At 35.3% G+C, this 22,116-nt stretch overlaps 1 protein-coding gene across 1 annotated transcript in view; it reads right to left on the bottom strand.

Annotated features, from left to right (window-relative positions):
* The window catches only part of LOC306872578 (kelch-like protein 5), a 44,568-nt gene that overhangs the window by 21,471 nt on the left and 981 nt on the right, over positions 1-22,116 (bottom strand). Inside the window, exons 2-5 of the mRNA XM_079421190.1 lie at positions 11,534-11,716; positions 5,092-5,228; positions 4,025-4,221; positions 1,823-2,035 (exon numbers count right to left, since the gene is read on the bottom strand). Coding sequence (XP_079277316.1) covers positions 1,823-2,035; positions 4,025-4,221; positions 5,092-5,228; positions 11,534-11,716 — 730 coding nt within the window. The remainder of the gene's footprint in view (positions 1-1,822; positions 2,036-4,024; positions 4,222-5,091; positions 5,229-11,533; positions 11,717-22,116) is intronic.

Below are 22,116 nucleotides of genomic sequence, written 5' to 3'. Positions count from 1 at the left end.
CCACGAGTGGGAGAACGCTCGCCTGGAATTATTGAAATCTTTCTCTTTTTTCACCTTAAAAAAGGGGGGGAAGGGGAAAATGGAAAGGTAGAAAGAGATAAAAAAGCGAGAAGAGGGAGCTCAGTGGAATTCATCATGCATTTAAAATGAAAAAGGGGCAAGGCTTTGAGCTCAGATGGGAAAGAAGCTCAATTAAACTGCATATCCATGTGAACATCATGTCCTGGACCTACAGACTGAGTGCATGACAATAATATCATGCAATATCAAACACTGCAGTAGGGCAACACAAACGTATAAACAACCAAGATTACAACGACATCTGCAGCAATTAGCAAGTCTGCTCCCGTTGCATCAAAATGTGTGTTTTCTAAAGACAACCAGTCGTAATGAGAAAGATTTAAGAGGTCTGATCCACAGATGTGTGTTTTATGTTTTACTTCTGATTGCCGGGGCACACAAAAATTAATGGTGAAAGAGACATCAAACATGCAAAGCAAATTTTACAACCAAAACACTAGCTGTATTTTTGGAATTTCTATGGACAGGCCAATGTTACAACGTACACAGTACAATGCACATTAGTTATGTGCATTAGTAATGTTACATTTTACGTTGGTAAGTGTCAGGTGTTTTATCATGATGATGGCACCATACACCTTCTGTATAGTTGTATTTACTTTGGTATATTAACATTATTGCATTTAATGAAATCAAATGTAAAATGTTGGTACCATATTTTTTTATGGCAACCAAAATGACTTTTTTTTTTAAATCATAAATTTCACTGATTTTGTTTTTACAGTGAAAGGATATAATCAATGAAATGCAATATTATAAAGAACCATTTTTAACTAACCTGTTTAAAACAGACAAACATTTATTTACGTATTTTATGTATTTTTAAAAAGAAAACCTTTCCAGTGGAGTGTGTGTATGTGTGCAAGTAGGGAAGAATGTGATAAGGGAAAGAGACACAACAACAACATCCTTATCACACTCTCCAGGCACCAAATGCATCCCATCATTGAGTACACAGCCTCACAGCCCAGAAGAACAGCACTGACCTTCACACACACATAAAGACCACAGATACTATGAGGGCCAAAAGCTCAATGAGAGCACATAAAGGCAAAGGCTTCTAGCCTACACAAACTAATTTTTATGCATTAACACACAAAATGTGTCAGAATGCAGTTCATAATGGAATGCAATTACATGTTTTATTCCATAATGGAAATTATAGGACAAAAAAATATTTGGTTACCCACATTCACGTAACATCATACTTGTCTTTACTGTCACTTTTGATCAATTTAATGCATCCTTGCTAAATAAAAGTATTAATTTCTTTCTTTTTTGTTTATGCAACTTTATTTAAAACTTTGTGTTTGCATTTACAAAGCTCACCATAAGTCGTAAGTCAATGTTTTTCAACGATGATAGCCAATTACCAAAAAGAAAATATGGTTCTTTTGCTCTTGAAAACTCAATATTAGCTGGATCACACAACAAATACAGTTGTATATCTTTATTTGAAAGACAAATTTCTGAGGACGTTACAAAGATGGGCCAAAAGCTCAAAGTCTGTTCAGCATTCTGCTGCAAAACTTCAAGAAGCACATGAGCATTAATTACTGTGACTGACCAACTTACTGACAGAGCTTTCAATTAACTGATTAGCTGATACATGAATTAATGAAGATTAATGATTTTCTGATGTGGATTTACAGTGTACTGATCAAGCTGTCTGAACAAGTAACAGCACAGCAGAATAAAAGACAGGTTGACTGATGGACAGATGAATGTATGGTTGACTGACCTGTGGTTTAAGCAGGGGTAGGCGGATGTGAGCGAGAAGAGCAGGAAGCTGTGATTGACGGGAGGAAGCATCATGGCGGACCCAGCTAAGCAGAGCTGTTACCACGGTTTCCTCTTCTGGAACATTCATGTCATCAGAAGCTAAAAGCTTCTCCACCTCACATGAAGGCAAGAGCAGAAACTCCTGATGCCTCATGACCTCCATGAAGTGCTCCTACGGAGAGAGAGAGAGAGATTATCTGGATTGGTTGATGGAATCGAGGATGTGGTTGTCAAAGCATAGACCATCAGAGTATGTGTCTGTGTGACTAATGGTCTTTCAGCATAGCAACATACAAAACACACAGTGAGTGTGCATTCCTCAAGTCGATGTGACAGACGGCATCTGCCAAGAAGAGAAATGAACATACAGATGTAAATGGTGGATCAGTGGCGTGTGATGTTTAGTTCAGGATGGGGCTTGTACATGTTTAGCCACAGCGACACAATTTATGGCAGTGCAGCCTTGTACAATAACACAATTATCATAATACTGACTGAACATTATTGAACAACACTGTGGAACAACAACATATTATTTCGGCATGATACAGGCTACATAATGTGTACTAATTATGATCAAATATAAATAAGTAAGTAACAATTTCTATTTTAAATACACAAACATCCAATAGTTCAAAACTTTGGGGTCAGTAAGTTTTTTTTTTTTTTTTTTTTGTAAGATATTAATACATTTATTCAGCAAAGATGCTGACATTTATATTATTTTATATCTTATATTACTTTACTGCTGACATTTATAACATTATTTTATTAAAAAATATATATTTATTGAAAAATAATACCATGGTTTTCACAAAAATATTAAGCACCACAACTGTTTTCAACATTTATAATAATCAGCATATTAGAATGATTTCTGAAGGATCATGTGACCCTGAAGACTGGGCTAATGGTTTCTGAAAATTCAGCTTTGCATTACAGGAAATAATTGCATTTTAAAATGAATTAAAACAGAGAAAAGACTTCCCAATCCCAAACTTTGAACAGAAGTTACATACTCTACACACACAGCCACACACATGCACACCCATACATACATACATATTGCATTAATAATCATATCACATTTAACCCAAGCTATTTGTAATATTTTAATTGATTTGAGCAACTTAATAGGAGACAATAACAATTATCCCACATAGACGTACCATACTCACACAGCATAGACTAGTAATTTTGGTTTAGGACCCAGATTTCTGAAATGTATTCTACTCCCTGATAATAATATTTATTTTGCTATATGAACTATGCATGATTATACTGTCATTCACATTTTAGAATTTGTATTCTGCATTGTTTTTCCCTGCTTTCTCTGCAGATTTGCTACCCAACGTGTCCACACATATCAGAAAGAGAAAGAGAGTAGTAATACAAAGTGGATAATGGAACTGGACATCATTGCATTGTAGGGGGAAGGGAGGGATGAAATAAAAACAAGGGAAGGAAAGCCAGATAGGAAACAGAGGCACTGAAAATACAAGTTTTCAGTGCAGTCTCCATGACAACCCCCCTGTTGTGAACTGTGGGCGGGCTATTATGGGTTATATTTTCTTGAATGAGTTTCCCTCAGGAGAAGTGGAACATCAAACGCTGAGTGGAAAATTTGCGAAGAGGAACAGTAGCATGTCCAATTAAACACACTCGCCTCGTTCAGGGAACTTTTTCAGCACCAGTGCTTCAACGGCTGTTAAAACGGGCTCAATTACCCACTCATAAACCCAGACACAGGGACAGACAGACAGATGGACACAGACACCTTTATATGAATACAAATACACACACACTCACTGAGGTAGCCACCCACATAGAACACTGAAGGACGAACAAAAAAAAGCAGCGTGTCTGTAAGTTTAGGCAATGATGTCCTCTAATTCACTTCCAAGTTTTTGACACGGTGAACTGCGGATGATAAATCCCTCAGTGTGCGCTTGGTTGGGAGGAGGACAAACAAAGAAGAATGAAAGAAAAGTGATAAAAGAAGAAAAATGAGGCAGAGAGAGAGGGGTGTTCATTGAAGATAAAACACAAAGAAATTTAGTATTCTCTTTCCTGGAGTAGAAACTCCTTGTGACTTTGCCAGCATATCGTTTGTCCTAATTAAGTCAGTTTGAAACCCTTCTGAATGTGTGTGTTTGCTCACCATAGTGTAGTTGTGTGCCACCTTATAGAGGTCCAGGCAACCCTGAGCATCGGCAAACGATCGAATGCCCAGACAGTTGGAGGGATGGAGTTGTTTCATTAGATAACTGCAGCAGGCCTGAACCACTGCAGACAGCTGCAGAAGACAGGCAGCCGACAACAAACTCTCTATTGTGTCCTCCCTCAACTCCAAACATCCTGTAGAAAGACAGACAGAGTTTCGATGTGTAATTGCTGTTAATGACTGTGTATTTATTTAGAACCGCTTTAATGTTTGGGGCCAGCGATATTTTTTTCCTTTTTTTAATTCAATTTGATCAAACTTGACAGTAAAAACGTACAAAAGATTTCCATTTCAAATAAACGCTGTGCTTTCTATTTGCCAAAAAATTTTGAAGAAAATCTATTATGGTTTTCACAGAAATATTAAGCAGCGCAACTGTTTTTAACAGTTAACTGTTAATTGTGAGAAATGGTTATTGAGCACCAAATCAGCATATTCAATCATGTGACACTGAAGACCAAAGTAATGGCAGCTGATAATTCAGCTTTACCATCCCAAGAATAAACTAGATCTTAAAATATTACTACAAATTAAAACAACTGTTTTCTACTTTAATATATGTCACAATATTACGGTTTTAATTGCAATTTTCATCAAATAAAACGTAAAAAACATAAAATCTTACAGACCCCAAACTTATCAGTCAGTTTTAGATACATATTAGATATCAGCTTAAAATTAATATTTAAATTGTGCATGGTAATTTCCCAAGTTTACTTCATTTGTTGTCATCTAGCACTCAAATGAAAATTAATCTTTCAACCTAAAATTGATATTTAAATACAATAAATCATTAATATTTTATCAACATTAAATGTAATTGCTAGCCTTTAAAGGAATTTTATTTTTGTTGCATTTTCAGTTTGTTTTTTTTTTTGCACAGAATAGTAATATCAGCCATAATATCAAAATAAATTTGGGCTTATTGTTATTAGTATAGTAGTAGTATAGTAATGAGTGCATGTCTAACCAAACATTCCAAACATTCTTCCAGATAAACGCACCTGTGTAAGCATACTGTACCAAGACCCATAATGCATCTGGATCCACACCCTCCATTTTGATCTCCTCTTGTTTTGCCTCTCGGACATCACTGGTGAACATGGCCGCGAAGTAATCGGACACTGAGGAAAGAACCAGTCTAAGATAGAAAGAGAGAGAGAGAGAGAGAGAAACTATGATATGATATCTCACTGAGTGCCCACAAGCTTTTACATGCTCTCATTTTTTCACGCATACTGTACGTCTTCTGGATCACTGAATAGACACTTGGGTGTGCTGCAGGTAAAGCATGATAAAACGTTGGAAAAGAAAACAGACAGCCTAGAGAAACGGAGACAGATCGAGTGGAAGAGAGATTACAGTAAGAGACAGGATTTGAGGATCTGTTAACTGAAGCATGGTAAAATGAGGATTTCCTATTCAAATCCAGCTCTGCAGACAAAGATATTCACACACACACACACACACTTAGTCAAAGTTTCCGGCTTTAAATCTATTAGACTCATAGCCAAAATGCTAATTACTATATCAAAGAGTTGTGTGTGTGTGTGTGTGCACGCTTGTATTACTGTTTTTGTTTGCTTTACGTATTAAGTTACTGAGCAGTTTTATTGTTCTGCTTGAGTTGCTGGTTGCTTGAATAAGATTAATAAAAAAATGTTTAAGTCTTTTACTTTAATCAAATCATATTACCAACTGACAGCCACTAAACCTTATAAACTAAGACATCAACATTCAACTAGAAATGAAAAAGGGCTTTTTATATCATCAGCTGTATGAGATGGTGAATGGGAAAATGGTTTGTGTAACATTAGAAACACATTATTAGCCGCTTGATAATGTAGTCAAGCCAAAGGCTAATGTTATCAATTACCATTACGTGTCTAAGGTTGTGCATTACCATTCTGATACACTGACTTGTAGAGGCCCTGCATAATTCGCTCCTCTCTTTGGAATCAGTTTCAAACACATATAGCTGAGCTATTGCCACTTGCCATTGTATAGAGTTTACTACATCAGTTAGCCGAGGTAGAGTGAAGCATGTGGTCTGAGCTGGTGTGATTGTGTGGCGGTGGGGATTAATTTGCATGTTCATGATAAACTAAATGATGTACAGGTGAAGAGCAGGGTCAGAAATAAACTTTTCCATTAAGGGGCAATATTTGCCCCCTGGAACTGTTTTCCAGGGGCATTTTTTACCTTTGCAAGTTTTTTTTTAAAGGATTAGTTCATTCCAGAATAAAAAATTCCTGCTAATTTACTCACCCCCATGTCATCCTTTCTTTCTGCACCTTCACCTTTTGAATCCCCATCATTTTGGATTTTACACGCTGCCGGGAAAGCATGACTAAACATGACTACACCGATATGCAAAGTAACAGCACTTTATTTTATTTCAGAAAGTATTTTTTCTGCTCATTTTGTTGAACATTTGACTATTGCCTACATTCATGTGCAAGTTCAGGGTTTTGGTACTTTAAAGTTTCATGCTTCAAGGAACTTTAAATATACACTGTGTATGTGTATGCTCCTGAAATAAAAGTTTAGAAAGATGTGATGCATTGTTTTTGTTAATATGACTCATCATATACAGTCTCTTTTAAGGGTATAATCAACTATTTTCCATTGTCTAGTCTTTAATAAGTAAGAGCTTGAAGAAGGTCCGCACACTCTCAAACATCAAAGAGAATCACAAGCGAGATGATAACATTTAGAGCAATTTACTGAATAAAAGGCAAACGTTTCGGTCACATGTTGACCTTTTTCAATGCCAAACTGACAATAGAGCTAGGAGCCATCTAATTCGTCACATGATTATTTAAGAGATCACATGATCAATCAGACCAAACACTGATCCAAAAAAACAAAGGAAAAGGAGAAAATTTAAATAATATAAAATTGAAGGAAAAAAAATTAAAGAAAAAACAAATAAATAAAAATTAATATAAATGAAATAAATAAATAACCACAATGTGTGTACATTTAACAATAGATGATCTACATCAAATTGGAGAACAATGGTTGTCTGTTGGAGTTAACAACAAAATACAATTCATAAAAAACAAGACAATTGAAGTTCTTCGTTTAATCTCTTCGGATATACACAGTCCATATAATAAATCTTTAATAGTCTTTAATAAGCAAACTAAATTCACAATAAATTGTAATATCGAATCGCAATAGTGACGGCTAAGATGTGTGGTTTTTTTGTGACAGTCTGTATATCAAGTGTATCATTCAACTTTTTCCCATAGTTTAGAGTTAAAAGCAAAAACCGCAACACAGCAATATCGAATCGAATACTTACAGAATCGAAATTCTTAAAAAAAATTGCAATACATATCGTATCGGCACCCAAGTATCGTGATAGTATCGAATCGGGAGGTAGGTGTATCGTCCCATCCCTACTGTTTAATGCTGCTCATGTACATGTATTTACACAAAAATTGTAATGTAATACTGTAAATAGCCTATACATTTTTTTTTTTTTAAGATAGGGTGAAGTTGCAATGTCATGACAAAATCATTATTGTTGATTTCTGCTCTTGATTGTTGTAATAATGATAAGAATTGATGATTAACAGAAAGTCTTTTGTGGGGAAATGAATGTCATATTCTGGCTACAGACTAAAAAACTGTTTATGAATTTGTTTAGTACTTTTGATGGGCTAGAAAAATCGAGACTTCACATTGAGTATTTCTGTAGCATGAAAAACAAAATAGCTATACTGTAAATGTAATGCTGCACTTAATGCTTTTCAAAGTTTTTCATGCATTTCACTTTCAACATGACAGTCGTAACAGATATAGTGTAATTGTGCAGGGGAAGTTTTTGCCCCTTTATGTTCATTTTGGTGGTATTAGATCAGGGGGTTTAACTGGTTACCAGCACTTAAAAAAAGTTTTCACTTTGGAACAGCTGAAAGGGATTTTGTTCCCGATTTCAGATTACAAAAAAGTAAAAATGAGATTGTGTGAATTCATATGAATTTCAGATGAATCTGCCAAAACTTAAAATTATTACGAATTGCCTTGAGAGAGTGTTGCCTTGCCACTTTCACTTCAAAACTCGCTCTGGCACCACTGGAAGCAGGCACATTCAAACATGCATATATGGAAACATCTGAAGCTGGTAATGGTGAATACTCATGCAAGAACATAATGAAAGAAGTAATGAGGGGAGAGAAGAAAAGAGAAAGAAAGGGATCACAAATGAGGCTTCAGCAGAGAAGCAGGGAGTGAAAGTACATTCGAGGCTGTGAGATTCATTTAGCAGCACGAGTAACACTTTCATCACTGAGCAGATTGCTTTTAAACCTTTCACTTTACACGCAAGCAAAATAATCTAGCAGTTCTCTGTTTTTACTCATATTAGAGTGTCACTGAATAACTGATTCAGCTTTCTTGTAAGCTCTTTCTCATAGCAGCCTGAAAGTCTGTGTGCTAAAGCAAGATTTTAGGTTGCAGATGGTGCTCTAGATAAAAAAAGTACAAAGGTTGTTCACTATAAAGTGTATGTGTGTGCATTTGTGCATCACTATAAATGAAACACCGGCAAAACCCTTCAGCTGCCTGAGGCAGCCCTGCAATCAGCAGAACTATGCCATCAACAAACACGTGGAAACAACACAAAGAGAAGGGTAAATTAATGAAGGAGAGGAGATAATGAGTAGATCAGAGAAGAATAGAGGGATGGAATGCCAAGGTGCTGCTATACAATGGTGATTCTTCAGTTAGAGAAATGTTTCTGCCCCCTACTATGGTTTTGAAGAGTAGCGCTTGTTAACACTTACAGTTAATATATATTCAGTGCTATTAACAAATTTATTCAATTTGACAACATAAACGCTACATTCTATTCTGTGTGTTTACCAAAAACTGATTGGATCACAGCTGACACACACAGAAGTCCCTAGCTAAGCATGCATTTGTAAGTAAATAATGAAGACAGACCATCTCTATGGGTCATTTATTATAAATCAAAACAAATAGGACATTTAATGAAGGTAAAGTCATTTGCATTATTTCTATGGCGGAATTTAACTTGTTCCCATGAGTGAAATACTGTCATGCATAGAAATGTTAACGTGAAAATTACATCTGTAAAGTGATGCGAAAGTTGTTATTATTAAATTCTGTGACAGTATTTCCTGTGTAATAAAATAAAACCTTGTTTTATATGAGTGAGATGAGAATGTTGTTACAGAATCTCAATATTACAAATCGGCCTATTATTTCGTTTCCTTTAGAAACATTCATGTAACATGTTAACTACAAAAAAAAAAGAAACTAAGAAAATAAAATTTATTTAATAAGATTTTATGATTTGAGAGTAAGTTTATTAGGTGTCAGGGAAGTCGTGGCCTAATGGTTAGAGAGTCGGACTCGTAATCCAAAGGTTGCGGGTTCGAGTCTCGGGCCGGCAGGGATTGTAGGTGGGGGGAGTGAATGTCCAGCGCTCTCTCCACCCTCAATACCACGACTGAGGTGCCCTTGAGCAAGGCACCGAACCCCCAACTGCTCCCCGGGCGCTGCAGCATAAATGGCTGCCCACTGCTCCGGATGTGTGTTCACGGTGTGTGTGTGTTCACTGCTGTGTGTGTGCACGTTGGAGCACGAATTCCGAGTATGGGTCACCATACTTGGCAGTATGTCACTGCACTTACCCAAACCAGAGTTTTTTATATTTTAATTCAACATGGGAAAAAAAAAATGCACCCTATCCCATCTTGCAAAAAGTATAATGTCTAACGCTAAATGCCTGATAAAAGTCATGAAACCAAAATAAATTGTGATATTTTTGCAAGCTGAGATAATGTGTGAGATTATTTGTGATTGAATTTTGATTTAGTTCATACACTGGAATCACATACAAAAAATAAATAAATAAATAAAATAACAGAAAGAAACTCTGAGCTAGCTTTAGACCTTAAGAACACTACGCTAGAAAAACGTTTTGAAAAGGGAGTGGAAAGCTGAGGAACAGTGGGGGGGGGGGGGGCACAACAACTGTGTCTGATGCATTTTCTTGTTTCATTTTAATAACCATTAACAGTATAAAATATTATCATATGCAACAAAATACACAAATGTTTTGTTATATAACTTTTCTAACCTATGTTATGCATAATACGCACAGATCATTTTATATCTGTAATTTAATATACACATAAATGCAGAGTCATTTGCATTTGTGCTCTGATCTGAAAATATATGTGAACGCACTTTTGCATTTTTAATAACTTTTGAGACTGTTATCCCACAACACTGATTCACAAATATAAGTAGCTTAATCATTTAACACACAGACACACAGTAAGAACGGATGCTGTTTGTGTCTGAGAGGTCACATCTCAAATGTGCACCTCTCCATAAATCTAGAAACTCTCACATGAAAAATTGTTGTTGAACGGCTGTCAATCCATCAGCATCACACAGGATTCTTGCTTGTCAAATCCCACAACTATCATGAATAATATCAAAACCTGGTGTTCAGTGCAGTGCAAATGTGTTCAGTGCAGTGAAAATCTAAAACATGCACGTCACAACTACATGACATTCGCTCATTATTAATTTCAAACTCAAAAGCTAAAAATAGTCTAAAATTAACAATTTTCCCCCTCAAACAACAGGAAAAGACACATTTTTATACTCTGTTTTGGTTTTCAATTTCAATTTAGTTATAAATTGTCATTCCGTATCTAGATTAGATTAGATTCAACTTTATTGTCATTGCACATGTAAAGTACAAGGCAACGAAATGCAGTTAGCATCTAACCAGAAGTGCAATAAGCAGTAAATGCAGAATATACAGTGTCTATAATATGTTACAAATGTATAACAAATATAGAGATAAGGCAGTACTATGGACATGATTTACAGATGGATATGTAATAAGAGTATGTACACTATATGCAGAAACTATGAACATATTAACATAATTTACAAATGAATAGTATAGTGATAAACACTAGTGCAATGGACATTAAAAAGTGCATAGAAAAATATTCCAGTGTGCAAATGGATCATTTGTGACAGTTTTTATTGTTTTTTTGTTGTTGTTGTTTTTATCTATAACAGACACTACTCTTTATCAAAAACCATATTCAAAATAACACCATGACAGTTCCAAAAGTTTTATTTGTCAAATTCAGCAACTGCAATACTTGCTGACAATGAACTGTGCTATAAATGTGCCACTGCTGCTACATTCAACAGTAAACGGAAACTACCATCACTCATCTCCAGCATCTCCAGGGCATTTATGATTCAGCAACATGGACTGGATCTACTCGGATCTTGTCAGAGGCCCCACACTGAAGAAAAACCTCTCACTGGATTTACTTAAGTTTTAGGGTGTAGATTGACGCTATTTGGTTCAGCTAAATGAGAATGTGATTTCATTTGTATCGTCTTTACAATGTGTGTACTGTTTTTTGTTACCTGTGTGCTGGTATTCTGCGGTCTCCGACGAGGAGGACAACATCACAGAGTTTTCTGGTCCTCAGGTAGACCTCCATACGTCTGAAGGTGTGTTCAGCGTGACTGTGTGCCTGGAAATGCTCATCTGACACACACGGCTCCATCGACGCACATGAGGACAAAGTCGCAGTGCTGTTAGACGTCCTGAAAAACACACATGCACTGGATTTGAACCACACTGCTTGATGAAAAATATGCGTTCATTATAGTCTTTGTATATATTCTAAGTATTATTAATAATTTATTATTCATATTTTGTAAACACTGAATTAACCAGATTCTTGCTGACTGATTGACTGATTAAAGAAATTTAACCAGACAAGATTTTGTCATTATTATTCTCAAGTGGTTGCAGGATGACATAGAAGTATTTAAATTAGTGCTGTCAAACGATTAATTGTGATCAATCGCACCCAAAATAAACGTTTTTGTTTACATAATATTTGTGTGTATACTGTGTGTATTTATTATGTATATATAAATACAAACACATGTATATATTTAAGAAAAATATGTTTATATATATAAAATATAAATGTATACACACAGGTAAATATTTTCAAAATATATACTGTATGTGTGTGTATTTATATACACATAATAAATATGCACAGTACACCTACATATATTATGTAAACAGAAACTTTTATTTTGGATGCGATTAATCGCAATGAATTGTTTGACAGCACTAATTAATAAATTATTATTAATATATTAAAATAGTCAGTAAAATCAAGATTTAAAGTAAAATAAAATATGCAAAATATTTATCTTTATTTTCTTTTTTTTTATAACATTTATCTTATAATTATTGTGTTTATATACACAAAAAGAAGAAAATACAGATCTTAAAACTTCAGGAATCACTAAATAATTATGGTTAGTTAATTATTTATTATTGGTTATATGGTTAATTATTAATTATTTATAATAAATATAATTTATTAACCCTCGAGTCTGCAACTTTCTTATAGGCCTTGGATACTGACATTACTGGTACATTCCATCTCAGTTCAAGCACTAACTTATGCTTAATTGGACAAAAATATCAAAGACTAGAACAACAGAAACAAATTTCATGAAAAAAATCGAAAACATTTTAAACAGAGCCATAAGCTTTCCTTGCAAAATCAGGGCTACACACATATGCGCACGATCAATGGATGGATAAATATAGAGGGCTTTAGAGAGCTGTTAGTAATTAGCTTTGATGATGAAGCTGGCCATGAAATACACAAAGCAATTTAGCTTGTTCCCAAACGGCTGTCGTCTCTACTGCCTCTCACTCCCTCTCTCTCTCCCTTTATCACTCGGTTCCTGTCATTCTTGTCTCTCTCTTTCCCCGTCTCTGCAGATTGCCTTGCAATCCCCATTTCCCATGTTCACACTTATTTTCTCTCTCTCTAGTGAACACATCTCTATAGTAGAAATTCTGTCCACATTCAATACCGCTGAGCTTCTGATTCATCCAGGATCCTTGATAATTAATAGTTCTTGCTGTAATTATTAATCACAATAGCCTGCAAGTGAGCCTGCAGAGAAGGTGATAGGAAACTCTAACTGCTCGTTCTTTTCAATGAATCACAATTTAACAGTCAAATATTCTCAAGCACTGCATTGCAAGACATTTTCAGCTATGTCAGTTACTGAGAACCAGAACTTCAGGTTTGTGAGACTGCTATATCAGCAAAATCATTCTAATTACTCACTGGCTGTTTATATGACAAGTGAAATACATATCCAAAACAGATCGTTGTTGTAATAAATAGTATTAGAATAAAAAAACAAAAAAACATGCATGTACACAACAGAAAATAGCATTAGCATTTTCCACACCTGCCAACAGCCAGTGACTTGAGACAATTAATAATAATTAATAATCAGGGAAACTTTTCAAATTTGTTGACAGATTTATAAAACTCATTCTCATTACAAAACAGCTGAAAAGCTATTTTTGCTTAGTCTGTTTATTAAACTTTTATAATAATAGAAGAATGAAGATACAAGAGAATATAAATATTTTTAAAAAGCAGAATTTTTTTACAAATATATAATTACAATGAAGTGTTTGCGATCTGTTAATTGAGCTAAACCATATTGTATTTTCAGGAATTTTAGAAATATTTTTAAAAGTTAGCTGCCAACTGGCAAGGAACACTGTTTCATGTTTTCGGCAACACTTGATTTTTACTCACATTTGGCACTTGGCAAGTGTTTATTTTAGGCTCTGAATATTAGCTATTTTTTTTGTTACTGTATAGCATAAAATAGGCCAAAAAAAATCTGTTTGGGAGGAAAAACTAATTTGTGTGGCATGGTAGAATTATAATTAACAATCAAATTTAGTTTAAAGGCAGTAATACTCAATCATTCCAAAAGGATGATTATTTTTAGAGCACAAACGTGAAGATGTTAAATGAAATCGATATTAAAGGTAAAATATCGCTAAAGGAATGACACAAAGGCAGGTCTATTTCTAAGGTCTTGAGTGGTAACACTATTGGAAAATATCAGTAAAGGGAAGAGCAGAGTGTTGCCGTGATGGTCTCTGGGGTGTCAATGTGCTCAGCAGCAGGAGATAACAGCAGTTAAACTACAATCTTTTATAAGCCAAGATCTCTCAGCCTCACGGTCCATGATCAAATGGAAAATCTATTTCATTCAAGCGGAAAGTTCAAAAAAGTTTCTTCCATCCATTCACTCACACACACACACACAGCTTTCAATCACACCATTTGAAAAGAAGACAGATGGTGAGATGATGAGAGAGAGTAAGTATATTTGAGCTCTCTCAGCACCAAATCTTTTAAAAGCAATTAAAGACTTGCAGTCAGATGAGTGTAGAAACCTAGTCTATCGAGTACCCTAGAGAGAGAGATGGGGAAAAATGAATAGAGAAGAGTTTTCATGGAGATTTAAGAGCTAGGGCAGAAATATTTAGATAATAATTCTTCAATTTTGTCTCTTAAAATAGTTATTGTATGGTTTCAGTAAACCTGGAGCATAGCGCTCAAGTTGAATGGACCAGTTTTGGAGTATTTTTAGTCCATAATAAGTTTTTTTTTTGTCCATAATCACTTCTGTTGTATGGAAAAGAGTAGCATTGTAGTCAGGACCAGCACATTCAAGTCTGCAAGTTAAATTTGAGACAAGACTGAGATCAGAAGAGGGTCGAGTCCAAGTCAAGACAAGTCACTATCAAGATGTAGTAAATGTGTTAAGACGTAAGTGTAAATATGCTTTGCATTGAAATGAATGAAGCCAAGTTACACGTTAGTGTCACGAGAAATCTTCAGAGTGCAAACACAGTACGCTCTGATCCAGAGACACAATAGTAGCCTATATAATGTTATAGTTTTAAAAAAAAAATGTGTGGATGATTCTTGTTAATCAAGCAGATTACACAAACAATATGAACAAACTTCTACACTAAAACAACATCCTGTTGTTCCCAACTCGTTATTTTTAATGCATTTGAAAGTGAAAATGACGTGACATACGGCCAACTATGGTGACCCATACTCGGAATTCATGCTCTGCATTTAACCCATCCAAAGTGCACACACACAGCAGTGAACACACACACACCGTGAACACACACCCGGAGCAGTGGGCAGCCATTTATGCTGCGGCGCCCGGGGAGCAGTTGAGGGTTCGGTGCCTTGCTCAAGGGCACCTCAGTCGTGGTATTGAGGGTGGAGAGAGCGCTGGACATTCACTCCCCCCACCTACAATCCCTGCCGGCCCGAGACTCGAACTCGCAACCTTTGGATTACAAGTCCGACTCTCTAACCATTAGGCCACTTCCCATTTGTAGAATTTAGAATGTTTTATAGTTATTAGTTTTATTTAAAGTAGCATGAAAACACACAATAAAACTAGAAAAAGCATTTCGTTTTAGTGTGTCAGTTCAGTTGGTTGGGTAAACAAGAGGTTCGTAAAGAGTTAAAACTGACTGGTTTGCATTAATCATCTCAACAAACTGAATCAATAAAATAGCATGCTGTTGTTTATATCTTAACTTGTTTTCAACTCAGTTGTAGTGTGTAAAGTTGAATGCTGTTACCCTAATTCTTGCTGTAAATTAGCTGTATTTAGCAAAAAGACACAAAATAAAACTAGAAAATGCTAAATTCTACAAAAAGAAAAACAGTTGAAAAAGACAAATAACAGCATTTTGTTTTAGTTCTTTCGTGTTTTCAAACCAACAATCTCTCCATGATGTTGTAGTTCTCAAGACCGCTCTCAAGTTTGAGTCAAGTCCATAACAAGACTAAGATCAACAGGGTCTTAGACTTGGTTTTGAGACCAATCTCCCAGGTGAAAAACAAGTGTACTTCCAAGATGTACTTAAAGTGCTCTACTTTGTGCACTAATTTTGTACTTAATAAACTATAAATGATACTTTAGTACTTCTTAAGATAAACTTAAGATCATCTAAGTGTACTCAACTGTGCTATTTTGGGACACCGTGAAAATTAACTAAAATGCACTTTTAATATACTATCTCTGCATTTAAAAAATGTATTTAGTTACCACTTGTAGCACACTTGAACCCATCTTTCATACACAAGTACACTCAAGATTTCTAAATGCAGAGATAGTATGTTAAAAGTGCATTTTAGTTCATATTCATGGTGTCCCAAAATAGCACAGTTGAGTACACTTAGATGATCTTAAGTTTATCTTAAGAAGTAGGCAACTAAATAATTATTTGTACTATATTAAGTACAAAATTAGTGTGCGAAAATAGAGCACTTTAAGTACATCATGTTAGTACACTTGTTTTTCACCTGGGCTCAAGTACTACAACAGTGAAGAGCCTTATTTAAAATCCCTCAGTTCAAGTTTCACAGAAGAAGGAAAGCCATGTGGATTTTGGATAACATGAGGGAACGTAAATGACTGAATTTTTATTTTTGGGTTAACTGTTCCTTTAATACAGGGAGTTTGAAAGCAAGAGAGCATACAGTAGGAAGAGTGAAATGCCGAGACGAACTGCAGAGATTCCCTCTTTTAAGCGCTTTAGTAAGTTATGGGTAGCAGGTTTTCAGCCTCTGGCTCTTCTCAATGCGAAAATTATTTAGTCTCATATGAAAACAGAGAGAACAGGCAACATAAAACAGACACACACACACACCTATCTCAAACACAGCAAACACACAGGCAAATTCACAATCCTCCAAACACGACCTAGCAAAGTAAACATCACACAAACCCCTGCATGAGTGCAAACACACAGGAGAGAGGCAGCAAGTTATCTCAAAAAGCCAGATAAACACCTGCCAGTTCCTGAGCATCCCCAGTGGGCACTCGTCCATTCATATTTGCATTCTTTTTCGTACTCCCTCAGTTTCCTTTTCATAGAATAACCTCCTTATTTCCTGTCCTCCTCTCTCTGTGTTCTTTCTGTCAGTGTTGGGGAGTAGCAGTAACTAAAAGTAGTGATGCTACTCTAGCCAAATTCTACAGTATCCAATGATTTTTTTAGTACCAGGCCAACAGATCCAGTACCATTGTAAAATATTAAAGCTCTACACTGCTGCTTTAAATCACATTGTTTGCACATGCAGTACTGTAAGGCAATAATTAAACATGCTCTTCTAACTGCTATACTCGCTCTCATATAGCATTGGATTGGTTCATTAGTGAATCGATTAGCGTGGATGATTCATATTAACCATGCAATTTGAAAAAATGTTAACTGTGATTTACATAAATGGATTCAGTAAAACAACATCTGAGCTGTAGAATTGTGGTGCGTTTAGCTGTATTTAGCAAGAAAACATGATAATACTGAATTTAGTGAAAGAAAAACAGCATTTTGTTTGGACGGGTAAATCAAGGGATTCACAAAGAGCTAAAACTGCTTGGTTTATATATGAAATGACTGAATGAACCAATTCACTAAAACAACATGATTTTGCATGTTTTATTATTTTATTGGTTGTATTTAGCAAGAAAACACAACGTAAAACTAGAAAAAACAATTCCTCATTTGACTGAAAAACAGACAAACAGGCATTTTGTTTCAGTGAATCTGAACAAACCAAGGCAAAAATTAACTAAAATGTAACTGAAAAGTATAATGCTGTCATCCTAATTTTCTTCCTTACACAGCATAGCTTCAGAAAATGTATAATTTGTTATTTATAAAACTTTATAAATGTATTTTGCATTTGATTAGTATGAAACATAGCTTCCTTAAAATGTAATAACGCAAGTTCACTGCAAGTTGAGTAGGGTTTATATAGGAAAGTTTCAAAGCAGCTTCTCCAACACTGTTTCTGTCTTTCATTCTTTCCTTTCTGCACACTGCACACAATTTTCTACTTTTCAGAATTCCTTCTTTCTCACCCTCCGGCTCTTTTCCTTAATCACTCCAGTATTTCCGTCTCAATGCCATTGTTAGTTTCCATGTGCCTTTAAGCATAAGACTCTGTCTCTACATCTCCATCTCTTTCTCATTTTATGAGTATTCTGCTCTATTTTCTAAACCTCATGCTGTCAAAAGATCTGACATTCAGTCCTTCAAAATGAAAAGTTAATACATGCATATTCATGTCTGATCACTTCAGTTGAGGTTAAAGGGAAGAGAGGTGGTTTCCAGGCTATAATGAGCTTCACTGATATCTGCTGTCATTTAAGAATGGATTTGAGCTGGGACACCATTTGGAGATCTGGATCAGATTTAAGCCTCTGTAGACCAAATCAGAAGTGAATGAGGGAATATATCAGATGCAGAGGGGAAAAGAGGGATTTTACATTTTAGAAAAGTCTGGTGAACATCAATTATGTAAACCCATTTCAAACAGCATCTTACAAGACTCCGAGTCTTATTCTACAAATGGGTATACATAACCACAGATTCATATTGACAACTTCATGCAGATGAGGAGACATAGAACGCCAAAGAAGGAGAATAAAAAGCGTAAAGAAAGAGAAAAAGGAAAGAGAAGGGAAAGGGGAAATGGTGTCATGTGTGCAATTAAAGTCAAGCTGTCCAAAATATCAATTCAATTCCCAACAAGCACCTCAATTATGACACATACAAGAAACAAGTTTTAACCTGTCTGATACAGCTGGTATAAAAATAGCCTAAATCTATCGCATTGTGCTCTTGTTTAGATGCCTTTATCCATAAACCCAACAGCTCTTTTGGGTTTATGGAAAGAACTCTCTCATAAGAACTAACAAGAAAAAAAAATCTGATAAATGATTGCCGTGTCATATTGTAATTGTTTTCCATCATTACATTTTTCATCAGTGTACTGAAAGTTCCAGTCACACCCAAGTGTGAAGCATTGTTTTGTTTTAGTTTTTTTAAACCCAGCTCCTAGGTCAAACACAACCCATTGTTTGGGTAGTTTTTGTGTTACTCAGATCCTATTTTTAGGTCATTTTAACAATAGTAATTGCACACTTAGATTCAAGTTAAACTTAAGGCCCAATTAGAGCAAAATATGTTTTTATTCTTTGCTAAATAACAATATTATATTATTTCCACCCAAGCTGAACACATAAATTTGTGGTGTGCACTTTCCTCTTAAAAACAAAATACACACAAAATATCAGCAATGCGAAAACAGCAGTTAAGAAAGCATCTGATCATAGTGACGTGGAAAATGTAAGTTTGTTTCATGATACGTGAGAACAAACCTCATTGGTTTGTGTATGTCAAATTAATAAAAGCTTAAGTTTAATCTACTTATCTTCTGATAATGCTTGATTCAAGTGGATTACTTTTATGATGTCTTTATGAACTTCTTGAAACTTGAAAAATTGGTTGCATTGACTTTTAATGGATGTTCAAAAATGACGAAAGAATATTAAAAATGTCTTGATTTGTGTTCTGAAGAAGAATAAAAGTCTTTTGGGATTAGAACGACAATGCTGTTAATAAATAATGTCAGAATTTTTTATTTTTGAGTGAAATATCCCTTTGAGGTTACAAAAAATATTTTTCTAATCTAATATTAGGTAATGAATTTTTACATTTTTTACTTGATAAATATGCAAAAATTCGTTTTCTACATGAACGTGTTCTCCTGCCCTAACCTAACCCATCCCTCTGGACAAAAATAATCCAGACATAAAATGCAGAATTTAATGACACAAAATAAAGGATTCTCTCACGCATGTATGCGTGCCGACATAAATGGAAGTGTGAGCTGGAGGCAGAGAGGCGAGAGGGAGAGCCCTGGTTTTAATGCTCAACGGATATCAGACGCTTTGCCCCATTATCTCAACATCGTAACTGCAGTTTTCAGTCGGCTAGACTGTTCTCTTCATCTTCCTGTATCTCTCTCCTTCCATCACTCTCTCGCTTTCTTGTAAGTCATAAACAGCCCCAGGGCCTGGAGGCTTATGGAGTCACACTTGAATCCTCAAATATTCACTACCTATTTGTGCTTCAACTATAACAAACCTTGTTTGAAATAACAAAAAGATGGCAGTGAAAAGGCAAATGCATATGTGGTTACTGAATGTTATGAACAGTATAAGGAGGGGCATTTTCACTAAAGTACTTATGGAGGACAAAAAAATAAAATCACTGTGTGTAGTGCATGTGTCTGTAATTATTTACAAGAAAATATTAGTTTTTTTTATTTGCATGTTTAAATCAAAGTGTTACTTGCCATTTCTTTGCAATTGCTTGTGAAATTGGCATCCATTTACTGAGTGCAATTTTTTTCTGTATAAGAGTGTGAAGAGAGTTCTCACGGTTTTGAGATTCAGTTTTTTGCATGCGTGTGTTTGTGCAGTTGTCTCTTCATGGTATGATCTGTAAGGAGCAGAGGCAATAGGTTCAATCTACCGTCTCCAAGGTGATGTGTGACTAAGTGCCTTTTAGAGCTTTGCCACACTGACAGACCCACATCCTTCGCTCTCTCATATAAAAAACCCTAGTAAACATACCCACTCACATAGGCTAGTACCAGAGTATGAAGTCTACAGCACAAACAAACAAGAAACACTGCCGCTGGCACATATTTACAGGCCATTACTAAATGGACACAAAATGAGTCGTCAAGCCCAAGAATGGGTATCAGATCTGGAAGCCAGACACACTTACACATACAGTACACAGCATATTTTCAATCACATAAAGCTTGTTCTGTAAGATTCTGCAATCCCATAAAGCATTGCAACACCTCACAAGTCTGTTTTCTGTTTTCATCTGTCAAATTCTCACATAAAAGACTCAAAGCTGTTCATCACACTAAAGATCTGTGAAGTTTATGTACATATCACTTCCTCACTGAGGCAAAAGTGTTTAGTGGAAGTTACATCATAATCGCTCTACTACGCGTACAGCAAGTGAGCTAATGCATCAAAAGTAAGATAATGGCTTTTCATGTCGTAATGATGCAACAAAAGCAGCACGGTTTAAAATCTCTCTGTCACACAGTTTACCAAAAATACCAAAATTCTGTCATTGTTTCTGAACTCTCATGTTGTTTTCTTTCTTCGGTGGAATACAAATGGAGAAATTCTCAACAATGTCTTTTTCATGAAGAAAATTATGACTGATTCAAGATGTCAACCTTCAAAATGGCAAAACCATTATCAGATATCATGAATGATAGTCCAATAAGTAATGTATTACATTCCAAGTCTTCCAGAGCCATACTGTGTGAAACTGACCTTTAAAATCTTGACATCTAGTTTTCCATGGAGCAATCATGATATTTGTATGGATGTCTGATTTGTAAACAAATGATGTTTCAGGCTGATCTTTTGAGATAATCAGTTGATCTAATCACTGCATTTCCCAGAATCACTGTAAGCCTATTGCTAGGATCTATACTTATGCTTTTGGGTCTTGAATGATTCACTCATGAATCGAACTGAGTCTGTTCAGTTCACTGACTCTGGTCTCAGATGTTGACACCTCACAGGTGAGAAGGTTAGCAGAAGATTATAACTTAAATTTGCATTGTTCCTCACTTTTGTTTGGCTTCAGAGTTAGACTTTTACAGTAGTTTTGTGTCCTTCTTGAGGTTTGACATCTTTGGTCACCACTTGCTGTCATGGAAAAGATACATCAGGACAATCTTTTTTTAAAAATGAGAGGTTCATCAGAGATTAACAGCCAAACAATAAAATATACGCAATAATCTATGAAATATGATCATGTCAATTCAACCTCATAATCAAGAGGTGTGGAGCAGTTTTTCCCATAACTGGCACCATTTCCTTTTTCACTATTTCAAATCATCATTTTAGCCATCACTAGCTCATCACATTTTCCTGCGATGTGACAAATACATTTGTTTAAGTACAAAGCATGTAATTTTGGAATTAATAATATGAGATCATAAAATCTTCATGTATAATAATTCTAAAAGAATTTTGTCACACTGCAGAACATATCAGCTTCTCAAAAAAACTCATACAAACTGCCCAGTTATTTTGTTAAATTCATATTTTAGTACAACGTATACTGAACATCATGACAATTTCTCCAACATCAAATATAACAGCACAGTTGATACAAGACTGCACTATACACTATTATATATTATAAATAAATTCCACAT

The sequence above is a fragment of the Barbus barbus genome (genome assembly GCF_936440315.1).
Source record: "Barbus barbus genome assembly, chromosome: 7".
Taxonomy (NCBI): Eukaryota; Metazoa; Chordata; class Actinopteri; order Cypriniformes; family Cyprinidae; genus Barbus; species Barbus barbus.
Note: the sequence above shows the minus strand (reverse complement) of the source record. Positions and strands in the feature narration are given on the sequence as shown.